The sequence below is a fragment of the Pogona vitticeps genome, chromosome 4 (genome assembly GCF_051106095.1).
Source record: "Pogona vitticeps strain Pit_001003342236 chromosome 4, PviZW2.1, whole genome shotgun sequence".
NCBI classification, from domain to species: Eukaryota; Metazoa; Chordata; class Lepidosauria; order Squamata; family Agamidae; genus Pogona; species Pogona vitticeps.
The window spans coordinates 71,618,792-71,635,811 of record NC_135786.1 but is presented as its reverse complement, the minus strand read 5'-3'; the positions used below and the strand labels follow the sequence as shown (position 1 = coordinate 71,635,811).

Genomic DNA, 17,020 nt, shown 5'->3' with positions numbered 1-17,020 from the left:
GAATAGCAACAGAAGTGTATTAAATTCAATGAAGTTTTGGCGTTTAAATGTAATTCTACAAGTGATCCAGTGAAAATTAAATATGCCCAATCATTGGCCAAAATCCTGTTACAGTACTTACAGTAATAAATCACACTAGAGTTAGGCCCATTGAATCATTGAGGATTTAGTAAATCAACCTCTCTGTAAGTTCCAGTTATTCAAATGGGCCTACTCTAACTGTGACTATACTTAAAGTAAGTCAGTTAGAGTAGACCCATTTAAACCAATGTAAATTATGGAGGAATTGCTGCACTAAATTTCCATTGCTTCAATGGACCAACTCTAGGGTGATTCCTTTTGCTAAGCAACATGATTTTGGCCAGTAGGATAGTGAGAGACTTAATTATCCATTCATCTCTGTGCAACTTAAACAACCTTTGGAAATTATCTCAGTCATGCTTGGCCTCTAATGGGCACCTGAATTTATCCCAGTTCATATTAAACAATTTCAGGGAGCTTCATTGCTATATATGCAGTTCTTTTAAATGCAAACTCTAAACAAAAGTGAAAAATGCAGATGGAGCCAGGAATAGATCTGAGCATTAGTTTCCACTGGGCTTAATCAAAACTTAGCCAAGACCACTGCATCAAAGTATAATATTTAATGGGACAGAGTAAATAATACAATATGATTTTTTTAGAACCAAATGAGAATCTGGATTGCCCACCAATTTCTAATGTACTTTTGCTGAAAAGAAGGGAGCTGAATGCCAATGATGAGGGATAAAACGGAGCTGTTGATTTAGTTCAGCAACCCTAACACTGCTATTGAACCTGGGGTTCAAAGAGAACTTAACATTTAAATAAGCCTACGGAAGCAGTGGCTGCTGTTTGTTTTTCTTTGGTCTCAGCCGACTATCTATTTTTCTGAGTAGAGTTTTGTTTCCTCACTGAATTAAATATATGCTTCACTGCCAATATTTAGATGTCAAACTAACTGATCTGGGAACTTAGCAAGACAATTGGAAGCCTGACTGCAAACATCTGTATCCAGTAAAGCAAGCAACCTCTCTTAACAATCATACGCTTTGTGGTTTTGCACTCTGAAAAGACTGTTCAGGCTAATAGAATGCTGGGAAAACTGAACCTAGAAATGCAACTTTATCGTCCTGCAGTTTTCATCTTCGAAATAGTATCAAAACTATGGCCATTAAGTTATAACATGTGAACAAGAATACTGTTCCTGGACACAATCACCCATAGAGCAAGAATCCTAAATGATGACTCTCATGATGCAAGGAAATATGTGTTATAGGTGTTTGGCCTGTAATGGCAATACCTGGACTCTGCTTGATGTTGACAAGCAAAAATAAATGTTCTACAATAACTTTTGCCTGGAGATCCTGGGGTTATTTGGGGTGGTGATGAAGTTACTCCTATATCTCAGAGTAGGTGTGCGAATCTCATAGTGTCTTACTGCCAGAAAGAAACTAGGAGAGGGGAAAAATCACTCTTTACTCTTTGCAATGAGATTTCTCTCTGGATAAGATTTTTTCCTCCAGTAAATCTCATGGAAAATCTTCCAGGATGTCTGAGAAGGTTTGTGGACACTTTTTTTTCTGGCAATGCTAAGTTGTACAGGATTGTTACAATTTCTGTGGAAAATAGTGTCTTTCCTGAGCATAATTGGCCAGGGAAAAAAAAATAGAAGAAACACCAAACGGGGGTGGGGGGTGGGGGGTGGGGGAGGGATTTGTTACAATTCCTAAATAGAATGACATCTGTCTTGTGCAAGATTCACTAGAAAAGGCATTAAGCCTTACAGAATTGGTTGATTTCATGTCCAGAACAATGAGAGAAAATTGGGGGGGGGATATATAAAAGAGAAAATTACAGTGGTGCCTCGCAAGACAAATGCCTCGCAGGACAAAAAATGCACAAGACAAATGGTTTTGGCAATGGGGCTGGTGACCCGCAAGACAAATGTTCCTATGGCCATGCTTCACAAGAAGAATGCTTTCCGTTTTTTGTTCCTGCCTCATGTTTGCTGATTTTAAAGTGTTTTTCTATGAAGTTTAAAAAGTTAAAGTTTTTTTGATTGAAATTTTTAAGATCATCTGCACAATATGTATGGCTTTAAAGAGCACTTAATAAACCCTTTGCAAACCAAATTTGACTTTGTTCTGACATTTTTTGCCCATAGGAACGTATTAATTAGATTTCAATGCATTCCTATGGGAAAATGTGTTTCGCAAGACAGATTTTTCGCAAGACGACATTAACCACGGAGCGAATTAAATTCATCTTGCAAGGCACCACTGTAGTCTGGGGCCTCATTTTCAAAAAAACAAAAACAAAAAAAAACCAAAACCAAAAACCAAAAAACCAAAAACCTAGGAAATCTTACTGATGTAGGGGATCTTGGTGGGGAGTCTTGGCATGGTGACACTCGGAGAACAGTGGAGAATGACGAATGTTGTAAGTGCTTGAGTGTCCGTCACAGCCTTCTCTCACCGTATATGTTTGCCCTGTACATGTTTCTGTAGGAGGGATGCTGCTACTACAGTAAGGAGAATTATGTACCTAAGTGCCTATAGGTAGATGGGTATTGTGTATTCCCAAGCCAGGAGGCATGATGGTTGTGATCAAGGAAGTGCAGAGTTCTTGCTTTCAGTCATGGTGGATTCAGTTTTCCTCTCTGGTTAGAGGCAGAATTTGAAGAGTCTGTATTCCTAGCAGTGTTCTTTGTGGTATTTGTTTCAGGATGGGATATGCCGAACAAAGTCCTCCATTGTCAGAGTCCTATTTGTAAGGCCCACAGCTCTGTAAACACAGATCAGAATGATGTTGTTATCTATAGTGTATCTTCCAATATGCAATCTAATTCCCTTTCAGGGCAATGGATGCTTATGTATTCATAAATGGCTCCCACGTTAGTTAGCTTTCTATTATTTGGGCTCATTATGGCTGTGGGAGGCAGTATTTTTTTTTTTTTTGAGTTTCTGTTGAGTCCTGTGAATGTAACAAGTTTACAAGTTTTTTTCAGTTTAATTTTATAATAACAAGCCTGCAAGAGACAAACTGAGCTAAAGTGGACAGTCCTCACAAATTCTCTCATGTTTACTTGTCCAGATTGCATCGGACTACAGCTCCCATTATCCCCAGACAACACAATACTAGCCAGGTGGCGTGGAGGTTGCAGCTCCAATATATCTAGAGGGCACTAGGTTGTAGAAGGCTGACACAGCACTCATACCAACACTCCTTGTTCAGCTTGCTGTAACAGGACATTTCCAAGCAATCCAGTCTTCATCCAGCTAGTGTTAATTGAGCATGTGGCTATATGTGTAGAAACATTTTATGACTGCGCTTAATGGCTGGGATTTCTGTGTGAGAAACCTCTGGTGATGGATATGGGGTGTGAGGCTAATTCTGTTGTCTACAAAGCCCAAGTGCAGTCTGATTCTTTTCCTTTCTTGCTCCTCAGAGAGTATATCAGTCATGCTGGCTTGCTAAGGCTTTAGACTCTTGCAACTGAGGGAGGATGTCAGAATTTCCTCTTAGGGCGTTCTCATTGTGTGGCTGCCTCTGTAAATTATCAAGTGCTGGTCCTTTCACATCCGTAAGAGTGGATATGTCATTGACTATTTCAGGGAAAAGAAGATGGAAATATCTCTTCCTTGAGGCAGTTCCTGTAGAAACTACTCAGTAGTCATCCTGGCTAAGTTTTCATTTACTAGTAGTGAGGAAAGGGGAGGGGAGTGGGAAAGTTTGGAAATATCAAACCACTCTGACTAATATTTGCACAGCTCGGTCTTTTAAGGGAAGTTTAACAATAGCACAGTTTAAAATGCCAGAGGAAGTGTAGCTGTGTGAACTTTGTTGTCAGGTTCACACTTTATTGATAGTGGTAAAGAGAACATTTTAAATAGCATAAGTGTTAGAAGAAGGAAGAAAATAAATAGAAAAGTTGATCTGTCCTTTTTAAGATAAATCCCCCTTCCCAAGCCTTCCCAGAGAATGTTTAAATGGTGAAGAAAGCTTAATTTAGTTCCAAAAATATATACAGTATCAAAAGTCAACAAGACAGGTGGAGAAGAGGGGTTTTATTATATCATACTGTATTCTATGTTAAAGTGTTTCATGCTGCCAGTTGGCAGTGTTCTTGGGCCAGTTTACAAGATCACAAATTACCACAAACCAAACACAAGAAAAATAGACGAAACACAATAAAGTTAAAATATTATAATGTAAAGATATTAAAATTATGTTATGAGCCAGCAAGATAATCTAGACAATAGCACCAAGAGTGAAATCAAGGCTTGAATGCCTGCTGGAAGTGGAAGATCTTATCTTGACCTCTAAATGCTACCCATAAGTATGCAAGGCATTTTGCATATATGGAGGGGGCAGTGCTAAGAAGATATATTATAGCCACTTGTCAGTGGCACCAAGGGAACACCCTCAAAGGGCACAAAGGGAACACCTTAATGATTGGAGAGGAATACATAGGAGGAGGTGCACTTTTGGATAGAATGGACCTAAGCAGTTTATAGATACTTCCCATGGCAATAAAAGTCAAATTACATTAAATGAGGTTTGCAATTTAAACTTTTAAGGACTGCCTTTTCTATGATATGTAACATGTCCTGTAATGCATGTCCTGTAATGCATAGAACTGAGAGGCCTCTGATCCAGTTCTCAGTTATAGATGCAAATTATAACTTCTGAACTGCTGAATAATTTGCTTTGTGCATCTATAGATCTTGTACAATTTGGAAAGAAAAATGGTGTGGGAATTAAAATTTCTGAACATTTATTGTGGATTCATGTATTCTGTTTCCTTTACAGGTGTTTTACGTCTCGGACCTCTTCAAGCAGAAAATAAAGACTTCTCCTCCCCCTCCAATCCGGAGGGAGATACTTTCACCTGTGGACATTATTGACCGGAACAACCATCACAACATGGTGTAGACATTGGGTGGGGGGAGGAATTGTTTGGGGCTTTGTTTTTTGTTTTGTTTTGCAAAATGACTGCTGACAGCAACTACCTGCTGCTCAAAATCTCATCAGACAGTAGAATGTAGGGAGAGACTCTTGCCTGACCAGTGAGATCTTATTCTGTGGCCTTTTTCATTCTTACAACGTTTGCATAAAATGGATGCAGTTCGGCTAAGTGTAAGTCAAAGGCAACAATTACAAAATGAATCAAAACATGATGCAGGAATTCTATATGTGCAATTGGCTGAGTGTTCATGTTGTAGTGAATGTGAAATTGTTCATAGCTTTTTGAACACTAAATGATTACTAGGCCATCTGTGCTTTTTAATTATATTTTTTTAACTATGAAGATTTCCAATTCCAGCAGGCAGGGATGAGGGAAAATAGCGCTGACCAACTAGGTTATAGCGATGTCTATAAGGAATAAGCACTGATTCATGAATTGTGATCACTTTCTAAACTACCCCCACCCCCAGTTGTCTATGGCTCTGTTCCATGCTGTGACTCACTTTTGGTTCAGGAGACACATACCAGCTAAAATGGTGGAAAGATGTATTTTCTCACTGCAGAAACCCTGAAATACATACCTGTCTATACCCAATAATGCATAACTGAATCTACTTATAAAACTGAATTCAAGTTATTTCACAGTACTCCTAACTATAAAAGTTATTCCATATTTATTTCAATCTATCTAATTTTCCTCATAAACTGTGTGGTATGCTCATGATGTTTTCATTCTCATACTTTGGAGAGTAAGTCAGAATTGTCAAATAAGGGACACTCATGAGGTGTGGAATCCTTGTGCCTCCCTTATGTGTTGTATACAGTGTTGTATTAAATGTTCAGCCTGCATCAAATTTGCTTGATGGCCTAGTACAATCATCCCCTTTGATTCCATTGACCCAAACAAATCAAGAAATCTATTTTCTTAATGGTCACCACATTTTGGACTCACAATATATTGTCTTGTTTGTGGTCAGTCTTGTTCTATGTTAGCACTACAGGTTCTGAGGTTGAAACTCAGAACATAACTCCTCCAAGTAAGAGGCAGACTGCTGGGCAGGACTGCCCTGGCCTGATTGATATTCATTCAAATCCTTCATGTATTTTTCATTGCCTGATGAAAAGGGATCATTCTTAAGTAGAGTCCAGTCTTCCAGCCCACTGTGGGTATATAGAAATGAGACTTCCATCATGCCCGTCCAGCAGGATCAATGGTCATTCTGGTTTGGGATGATGAAGTCCTTGTGAAAAATATCTGGAGGGACATGGTTTTTAGGGGGGGCTGCTTTAGACAATAGACTTAATTCTGTTTTCAGGAATACCAGGAGCATCTAAAGAAAGCTGATGAGAGCAAACCTAGTTCTAGGCATTCAAATAGAACTGCAAAAAAAGAGAGAAGTTTTTAAACAGAGGCAGACAGATTTGTGTTTTTGGACTACAAATGCCTGAATTCCTCAGGCAGTTCTGCTGCTTTGGAATTATGGGAGTTGTAGTTCAAAAGCACAGATCTACATCTCGCCCTTTTTAAATAACTTCAAGAGATGAACCCATCTTGCTAACCAAGCAGACTGGCCTTTGCACACCGTGTCATGCAAAATCCGTCCTATCATTTCAATTCTAGCAAGCTATGATTTTTATAAATATATAAATATATATATAAATATTATATAAATAATGTATAAAACATTAAAAATTAACTATGTAAAATATTATTTCTGAAACAATTTTAGATATATCCACTATGATTATAAACTGTGTTTTGACCTGTGTTATTTACATGTTGCTGCTTAAAAAAAAGCATTGACTTAATTTTTTTATAGTCGACTAAAATATTGTAGTTCTGTGGTAGCAATATTTTAATGAAAATAACAACTAAAGGCAATTGTATAAAAATCATATTAAATTGTCTGTATTTTTGTAATGTTTCTTTTTTTGTAAAAAGAGGAATATGCAAGACGTTTTGTAGAGTACAGAATTAAAATTTGTATTTGCAAAAATATTGCTGTATAAATGTGCTTTATAAATAAATGTTCTAAGCACAATTAACTCAGTGTGTTCATATACTCTATTTTAGCTATTCTTTGGGTCAACCTTAAAAATTAACTCTAAAGAAATGAAAGATTGTACTGTTCTTTTTAATTTTGCTCAGTAAAATTTCCATCCACTTATCAGATATGTACATACAGCACAGTTAGTATATACATGCTGGCCATTTTACTACCATCTTAAAATATTTATAGGGTTGGCCCAGTGGATCAGCCCATTTTCTCATTTTATAATCCTTACTCAGAACAATGTTGCTTTGGGGGCCAAAACAGCACTACATATACCACACAAGCAGGAGCTATAACTGAGGTAGATGGATAAATGGATGGGTGGATTTACAGCTGAGATTTTCAAATCTTCCTACTGAGACAACACAATATTTTATTCAGTAGGAAAAGTGTTATACTAACATGTGTCAGTCAGTGGGGAAACTATACAAAACGGCATACACATAGAAAACAAATACAAATATCAATTCAGGAAGAAGAAATAGAGTCTCATAAGGGATAATATCACATAGAGAACTGAGAGAAGTGCAACAAAACTGAGATTGACTGCTTGGGAGAACTCCAAGGACTGCAGAAATAAATTAGAAGAATTTAGCACAGATTTCTTTCATAACCCATAACTTGAACATGGGATCAGAGGCTGAGGAACCAGTGAGGAGACACCAGGGCTGTGCATATCTGGAGAACCGAGAACTCCTGAACCTGTAGGTCTTGAGACCTCTCAACCTCTTTGGCTGAGATGGAGGTGCCCGTACATTGGCAGTCCCTGGAGCAATGTTCCACAATCCCTAGGACCACTGTGCCAAATGACAAGCCAAAGATCAACCACCTGAAGGCTTTCTATTATTGGGGAAGGGGTAGAACCTGGGAGGAGGAGGATTGTCCAAGAGGTGTAATAGACCTCAGGTGAGCTCCAAACTACCGGAGGAGTAAGTTTTTAATTTCACATTAAAAACATTTTGCATTGATTGGGCTGCAGCATGAGCCCCAGTTCACAGCCCTTGGGATCCAACCATCACATACCATATAATCTGATAAAAAGAGGTCAACCTGTAACAAAACTATCCTAGGCATAATCCAGCTACAGTTAGATATTTTTAAATCCTGTGGACTTCAGTGAGAGAGAAATCTGTATGACTGAACAATATTTAATTATAAGTTGTTCTTAACCATCAGAATAGCTAACCCATCTTTACAATAACATGAGTATTACATTCATGCAGGACTGGCCCTACCATTAATAGACGTAAGGTAACAGCAGTGATAATCTTCCATCTGTTTGATGTGATTAGAGAACAGAGCTGTACCCTTCCTGAGTCCCTAACTTAGGGCGTGATCAGATGGGCATTTGGCCCACAGTTTGGTCTGGGTTGGGGATGGGCTGGTTGACTCCTTTTTCCACTGACCACATGACATACATATCATGAACTAACCCACCATGATTGATGCCTACCTACACATTTTTGGGTCCCTATCCTGGACTACCAGTGTTTTGTTTTGTGGTTAGGATAGCTCTATGTTGATTTGGTTCTAGTGTGTGTGGTTGCTGGGATCGAACCAAAGTAGCTGCCTGGCTGTCCCTTTGCTGAAGCCACTTAATGATCTTGAGAAATGGGAAGCTTCCAAGCTATTTGCCTGCAAAGGGGAAGGGAGATGAAGTGTTCCATTTCTTTTTAATTATTGTTTAAAAAGCCATTTCAAAGCATTACTGATGCACTGTGTTGTTGTTGTTTAGTCGTTAAGTCATGTCCGACTCTTTGTGACCCCATGGACCAGAGCATGCCAGCCCCGCCTGTCTTCCACTGCCTCCCGGAATTGGGTCAAATTCATGTTGGTAGCTTCTGTGACACTGTCCAACCATCTCATCCTCTGTCGTCCCCTTCTCCTCCTGCCTTCACACTTTCCTAACATCAGGGTCTTTTCCAGAGAGTCTTCTCTTCTCATGAGATGGCCAAAGTACTGGAGCCTCAGCTTAAGGATATGTCCTTCCAGTGAGCACTCAGGGTTGAATTAATATTAATGTTTTAATGATTGTTTTCAATCAGTGGTCTCTGAGTAGTACACAACAATATTAAAACTTTAAAAACATTATAAGCATTAAAAATAGGCATTATTATAATCATATCTTATATTTAAAACAATCATTAACAGTCAGGCAGCACTGTGTTGGTTAGCAATAATTAAAAACAACCGGAATGCTTTCCATTTTACTCTATTGGTGAGCAGAAAGGATGTTTCCCATTTCTCAAGAGTGTTAAGTGACTTAGGCAAGGCATGGAGGAGAAGACAGGGGGGGATTTTCCCCCCTTTAAAGCAGTGGTTGCCAATGTTTTTGAGTAGTGACTCCTTTTTAAAATAGCCTAGTAACCTGCAACATCCACCACCTTTGCATTAAAAGGCAGTTTTAATGGAGTAGTAAAGTCAAATCTCAGAAAGCCCCACAAAGGGCATATTTCTCATCTATACACATACACACTAACTTCAATATCCTGCTCTGATATAGAGTATGGTGACCCACAACACTCCAGAAAACACTTTGCCATCCCCTGGGGGACATGACCCCCCAGGTTGCAAAACACAATGCAAGGTTGCTCCAGACAGAATAATACACTTTGAAGTGATCCTGTTTAGTACAATCTAGACCAATAAAGGCTAGGATAATTGGGCTTTCCGTTCATACCCTTAGTGTGTTGCACAGAGGCATTTGAAGACATCAATATACAGTACTTGATGTATAATTTAACTGCCTTTACAGTCAGCTTCTATACATGAATTAGGAAAGAGGTGCCATCGTGTCCTTCAATTCTAGCAACAACATTTCTTGAGCTGTCTCCACCTTCCTGATGCGATGCTCATCTAAGGAAGCATGAAAATTACAGGTGTAACCTGTTGGAATAACCAACCATATATACTAGTAGTGGAAATCATGCCCCATCCTCAACCATTCTATGTGGTCCTTACATCTTTGTAAGGAGGAAAAACAGATTGCTGCTCCTGGTCAGAAGGAGGGGGCTTTCTTGTTTGTTGAAAAACAGGATTTAAATGGACTTCATGTTTTGTTGTGAGCGGCTGCCAAAGCCCATGACAGGTCTAGGGAAAATGGCTCCAGACGTTTGCTCATTCCTGATGTTCACTGTACATATTTACTATGAGCTTTCAGCTACATCCTCTATTTTTTAGGTAGAGCAGAAGCACAGTGACAAAAGAGCCTTGGACTGGTGCCACTTTTATGGACTGTAAAGCCCTTTCAAAAAGGCTTGGACCCACAACGATTCCATGTCTTTGCTCATTTTACTTGGATGTTGTGAGCTGCATGTTCCTTCCTTTAGAAATTAATGTCTTTATTAATGTGAAAACGAATGTAAGCTTCATACAAGGGAGTTGTTTGCAGATTGTTTTATACATATGCTGGATCATACTGGCTAAAGTGAGTTTCTTCCTAATCTCCTTTTTTACCCCCACTGTTTAGCAACATATGATTATAGTTGAATAAAATATAATTAATTGGTTGGAAAGCTCAGTGGTTTTTGGCATCTGCACTGTGCCTTCTGGGCCAGCCTGGATAGCCATGGGCAAGCTGCACAGTCCCAGGGTGGCCCATGGAGAAGGGAATGGTAAATCACTTCTGGATACTCTCTAAATAGAAAACCCTGGAATGGGTTGCCATGTCAGAATTGACAATACATTTCTCCTCCTCCTCCTCCTCCTCCTCCTCCTCCTCCTTCTACGCCTACAACTCCAATCAGGCCCACCCACCATGGCTAACAGGACTGCCAATGTTGTCCAAAACATTGCAGGCCAAAGACCCCCCCCCCCATCCATGCTCTCCATTATCACCATTAACCAAGCACCAAGGTTTCAAGATACAATAATTAAGTACAAGTGGAGGGACATGTAGCCCTCCAGATGTCAATGTACTATTACTCCCATCAACTTTAACTGCTGGCCAGCTTAGTGGGAGCTGATAGGAACAGCAGGTCAACTATGTCTGGAGGGCCACAGCTGCTCCAGTTCCACACTAGAGGAAAATACTGGGCAGTAGCATTAAACAGCATGCATGGAACTTGGAGTTCTAAATGTGGCAGGCATTCAAATGTGGTGAATCCTCTTTACTCTTTCAGATTGCCTTGCAAACATATCCGTATCTAATCCCCACAACCTCAGACAGAGACCAAAAAAATGGCATCTAGGAAAGCTTACCATATAAAAATCAGATTTTAAACTCTAGGTTTCCTGTTTCCTGGTCCTGGCATGCAGCTACTGTATACACATGGGTGGACTTTTCCATCAACATGCCCTTTCTTAATACACTACATGGAACACACGGACGTGGAAACTGTAGACTAGAAATCGACTGAGGATTTTGAAAGATAGTTTCCAAAAGCTACCATGCAGGAAAGCTTGATTTGTCTTCCTAGGTTTTTGCTGGGTACTGCATTAAAAACTAATAAGATGGTATCTACCAGTTTGAATGAAATATGAAATAAGTGTGATTGCAAAAGCAAATGGTTTTTATAAAACTCTTTTATGATTCCCAATATTTTGACTTCTTCAAGACATTAATATAAATGGGTAGAATATGATTTACAAAGGTTGGCATGCCGAAGTGTTCCACTGAATATTAAAGAATACCCACTTTTCCCGATTCCTTTTCCATCTAGAAAGACTGAAGATTGAGAAAAAAAGGCACACAATGAAATACGTCAGTGGCAGACAGTAAACGGATCTTTTACCCCTTCAAATAAATGCAATGAGTTTGTTTCAATATGTAAAGCTCTCTAAAATTTGTTTTCTTTCTTTCTTTCTTTTTAAACTGCACAGAAAAACTATGTTGGGCTGCATATTTTCTCCCACAAAGACAGTAGAACATGGTAGGTAATAATGTGGCTGTGAACTATTACTCTCATCAGCTCTAGGTGCCAGCCTTGGAATGGATGGGAACTGCTGTTCAGCAATACCTGGAGGGCTGCAGCTTCCCAAGTCTGGCAGTAGAGACAGTACGCATGGGACAGGGGGTACGACTACATAGGAAAGCTGAATTGGAACATTTTGTCTTTGCTGCGATTTGATTTGTAGCCCGTATTAAATCTGAAATCACAATCAGTGCTCACACAAAGGCTGCAGATTGATTTGGAAGTTCACCAATTCGTACTTGTTACAATAAGAGTCGAATTCCAGCCCACAGCCTCCTCTTCTTCCCTTCTTTCCTCTGGTCCCACCTCTGCAATCCTTTTCTGGTTTTGTGCGAGAAAACAAGAGCCAGGAAAGTGAGGGGAGGTAGTGATGATCCATTATTGACCTGATGTGTGAATTATGGGGAAGGGGATCCCAATGTGTGTGGGGTGTGTGTGTGCACTCAAACACATTTCAAAGTGTATTAGAAAATGTCCCACAAGGGGAACAGTTGGGACTTTCAAATGCGCAAACATGTGTGTGCATGTGCATGAACGCGTGTGCGCGTGCGCACACACCCCACATTGGGATTATTCCCCTCCTCTCCTTCTCCCTATCTGCAGGCTGAATGCCTTATCGCTCATTTTCCATTTCAACTTCTGCTGAAAGTACAAAGCACTTGGAATGAGGTGTGTGTGTGAAGGGAATCCCTATGTACTGTATGTCTCTGTGTCACATGCATTTCAAAGTCCCAACTGTTCTCCCTTATAGTGGGATGCCCCAACTGCCACCTAAAGACACACCTTTATATTTACAGAAATGTCTGCAGGAGAAAAAACACAACTGAATCCTCCTGTCATGAAAAATTTGAAGCCCTTTACAGGCAGAGGGAAAAAAAGGTGCTTTGGCATTAAATAGACTGGAACAAGTCTAATCAGCCTTGTACATCATGCAGACACTAAAATATATTTTGAATTCATGTGTTCTGTAAGCAGAGCAAATCCCATCATAAATGACCGTGTAGTCACACTCAGAATGGGGAAGTAGCTTTCCTTTTTGAAAGCTGGAAGATACTGCTTTATACAGCAAAAAACAACAACTTTTAAGCAGGAAATCACAATAGAAAGGTGAAGACCGTACTACAATCTGTTTCTCCAAAAGTAGTGAACTATTTCCACAGAGAACTATTTGTAATGGAATCTCATTATTCTGGATTTAGAATTGTAGGACAATGAATAAAAGAAAAAGAATCATTAACCACTATGCTGAGGCTACCATAGATATCTCCTACTTTGGAACCTGAGATGCTTGGTGGGAAGAAACAGAGTGGATTGTATAATACAGTAGTAGGAAAGCAAAACAAAACAGAACAAACAAAATGAAAAAAATTTAAAAAAGGAAGGGTGAAGAACACTGTTCCATCACACTGTGGCGATCACCCTGCTTTGGCTCAAGTAGTAGATTATTTGCATATACCAATGAGAGCTGTTGGGAGGCAGAGCCAGAGAAATGAGAAGGGAGGGGTAAGTCAGAGAAGAGCAGTGAGGATCAGTTAGGAGGACAGCTAGAGGAAGATCATGGGAGAGTCTGACGTGAGAAGTCAGTTAGAGTCAGAGATGAGAGTCTGAAGTAGAAGTTTGTGAGAGTCAGAGAAAGTGGCAGAGTTAAGAGTTAAAGAGAGTTAAGAGTGAAACAAGTTATTACTAAACTACGGAATATTTTAAGTCTTTGAAGAACCTGTTTATGTGATCTGTAACCAATAAACCTGTTTTGTTCAACTCTCAGCTTGGACATCAATCTTTCTAATTAAAGGTTGTTGACAGAGGTCAACTGGTGGCAGCGTGAAGGAGGGAACGTGTTGTGGGCTTCAGGCTAGCAGAATAACCTCGGGACACGTAGGATGCATCACACACACCACTCGCTCCTTTACTCCAGATTGCATCGTCATAATATGATTTCACGAAAGCAAAGATAAAATAAGTGAATTTAGCACGCTTTTTGCTTTTAGTTGTTTAACTTGAGGTTCCATGTAGTGGGAAGAGCAAGTGACCTGTGAAGACAGTGAAACATAAATAATTAAGCCAACCAGTGATGTGAAAGAACAAGATGTTGGTGCAAACCTTTCTTTCTTTCTTTCTTTCTTTCTTTCTTTCTTTCTTTCTTTCTTTCTTTCTTTCTTTCTTTCTTTCTTTCTTTCTTTCTTTCTTTTTCTTTCTTTCTTTCTTTCTTTCTTTCTTTCTTTCTTTCTTTCTTTCTTTCTTTTTGCAGTGGATTAAGAATATGGCTGCTGGTGGGAGCACAGTTGCAATAGTTGTCACTGCTTCAGTATTTGAAGAACTATCTGTCTTTACTCTTACTATGGAATGGCTCCTTGTTGATTTCCTTCCTTATTGATAACCTTGAAAATGAGCTGTGTATTTATCATGACTGAAGAAGTGAGAATGAGAAATGTGATGATAAGACCACAAAAAAATAAAGGAAATAACGTTGAACATTAAGATGTTTTTAAAATGCTTATGAAGGAAACTGACATGGAGTCAGCAGGTCTACTTGGAGACCAGTCTGGAGACACATGACAGATGATGTTGTTATTGCTAAGTTTAACAAATTGTTTATTTTTGCAAACAGGACGGGCACATCCTAGCTATCAGATATACCTTCATGGGAGGAGAGGAAGTGCTAAAAGACTTCTAATATCTTTAGACTGCTCAGTGAAGGGAAAGACCTAGAAGTTCCCTAGATGTTCCATACCAGAATTCTAAAGGAAGTACACGAGTACAAAAGAAGGATGCTATTTTGATAGCTTGCCACGTACAGAGGAAATATTAAAGGGTAAGAAGGGTGCTGTGCCTATTAATTCTCAGTTACAGCTTAAAGAACAGGCCAAGGTAAGAAAAGACTCAGGAAATTATCTATTAATTGTACTTATTAATTGTTTAGCAATGTCGAGGCTGTTAAGCTAGTTGTGTGAATGCTAACAATATATGGATATAGTCTCAGGCACAGGAGTTTTGATAATGGAAATCCCTATTACTAATGCCTCCTTAATGTCACTGTTCTAAATACATTTGTTAGTTGACTGGATAGCTCAGTTGCTTATGTATGGTTGGGAGTTCTATTCCCAACTGTGCCTCCTATGAGTAAAGCCAACCTGTATGGCCTTGGGCAAACTGCACATTCCCAGTGTGCTCCCAGAAGAAAGGAATGGCAATCCATTTTTAAGTACAGTGGCGCCCCGCTTGACGACGATAATCTGTTCCAGGAAAATCGCTGTTAAGCAAAATCACCGTCAAGCAAAAAAATAAAATAAAATTGGAATGCATTGAAAACAGGTCAATGTGTTCCAGTGGGGAAATACCTCATCGTCAAGTGAAGATTGCCCATAGAGAACTGCAGATCAGCTGTTAAAAATCGCTGTCTTCCAAAACAGGGGTCTAGAAAGCAGCCATTTTGCGAAGGGAGGGAAGCCATTTTGCGGAACCAGAAAAATCATTGTATAGCGAACAAATGGTTCGCAAAGCAGGCTCCTAATCAATGTAATGCAAAAAAGCCCCATTGGAACCATTGTTTTGCGACCGCAATAGCGATCGCAAAAATGTCATCGTTAAGCGATTTTGACATCATGCGGCGTAAGCGTCTAGCGGGGCACCACTGTATTGTCTCTCTGAAAAACCCTGAAAAGGGTCCCCATAAGTCAGAAATGACTTGATGGCACATTATTATTATTAAATGCATTACTTAATCTCAGACAAGTTCAGCTGAGTGAGTGGAACTGGTTATGTCAACAGTTACACAAGTCCCATTAATTAAGTGGATTTATTGTGGTTGAGACTGACAACTGGATTTGGCCCACTGCAACCAAAGCTTCCTACACCTCTGGTGCAATTTCCATCCTGTGACTTCAGACATTCTTTAAGTGAGAAAGTCCCTATGAAATGGTTTCTTCTCCAATCTAATGGTAGTGCACGGGGGCTGGAGCAGAGTCACTACCTTGATCATGACTGCAGCTGTGGTGGCAGCTAGGGGAGATGAATCTGCATCAAAACTACTACATTGCTGACCCCTAAACCATGATATAATTGGATATGTATCAGCCCTATTTCTATAAGGTTTTGAGATTCCCTTTCATGTCCCCAAGATTCTTTTGGCAAATCATTTTTTGCAAACAACCTCATTGATAGCAGATGAATCCCTGTTCCCTAAACCACTGGTTCTTAACCTTGGGTTACTCAGAGGTTTTGGACCGCAACTCCCAGAAGCCTTCACCACCAACTGTGCTGGCTGGGGTTTCTGGGAGTTGCAGTTCAAAAACATCCGAGTAACAAAGGTTAAGAACCACTGCCCTAAACAAAAACTACAACGATATTCTATGTAAGTTGTTCTTAAGCCCCAAATCTTGTTTAGCAGGATTTATGGTTGAATCCTCATTTGTTCTGTAGTGCAGTTTCTCTTAAAAGCACTTAACTGTAATGGAAGGCCTGATAAATATGCCATTCAAGTTTAGAAACCATTAGACTGATGCAATGAATAACTTGGAAAGTCTCACTATGATCCAGCTCATATTACTATGAAATAGCATATAGGTCACTAGTATACCCAGACAGTCTAAATATTTATATTCTTGTGACAGTATATCACTCTAATTAGTAAGTAAAAATATATACACACAAAGAAGAAGCAAACATAATTTTAATTGAGGATGTTGTGAAACTGAATTTTATGTTTTGAGGAAATTTTCTCATTAGCTCATATTACTCCAAGATTTCACTAATAATGGAAAATTATGAAGTATTTTGCTCTGAAATAATTTATTATTTTATCACTGTAACCGAATGATATCACAAGCTGTGTGTCTCAAGCTTTTTATTTTCTGATTTGAATTTTTAGGTATTCTAGAGGGGGGAATTTCTCCCCCTTTTTCCCCACTTCATCCAAGTTTGATACAAATGAGCACAAGACTTACTGGGATTTGCATCTTCCCTATTACATTGTCTCAGGTTAGTGTTTGCACACAGACATTTCCTGAACAAATGAGCACAGTAAGATTTTGTTTTGTCTTTTTAAAAGCAACAAATAGATAGAAT

General features: G+C 39.3%; 1 protein-coding gene across 1 annotated transcript in view; it reads left to right on the top strand.

Moving 5' to 3' along the window:
- PLPP3 (phospholipid phosphatase 3) overlaps positions 1 to 7,035 on the top strand; it is a 92,640-nt gene extending 85,605 nt beyond the window's left edge. Inside the window, exon 6 of the mRNA XM_020789855.3 lies at positions 4,834 to 7,035. Within this exon, the coding sequence (XP_020645514.1) occupies positions 4,834 to 4,956 (123 nt within the window). The 3' untranslated portion in view covers positions 4,957 to 7,035. The remainder of the gene's footprint in view (positions 1 to 4,833) is intronic.
- The last annotated feature ends 9,985 nt before the right edge of the window (positions 7,036 to 17,020 follow it).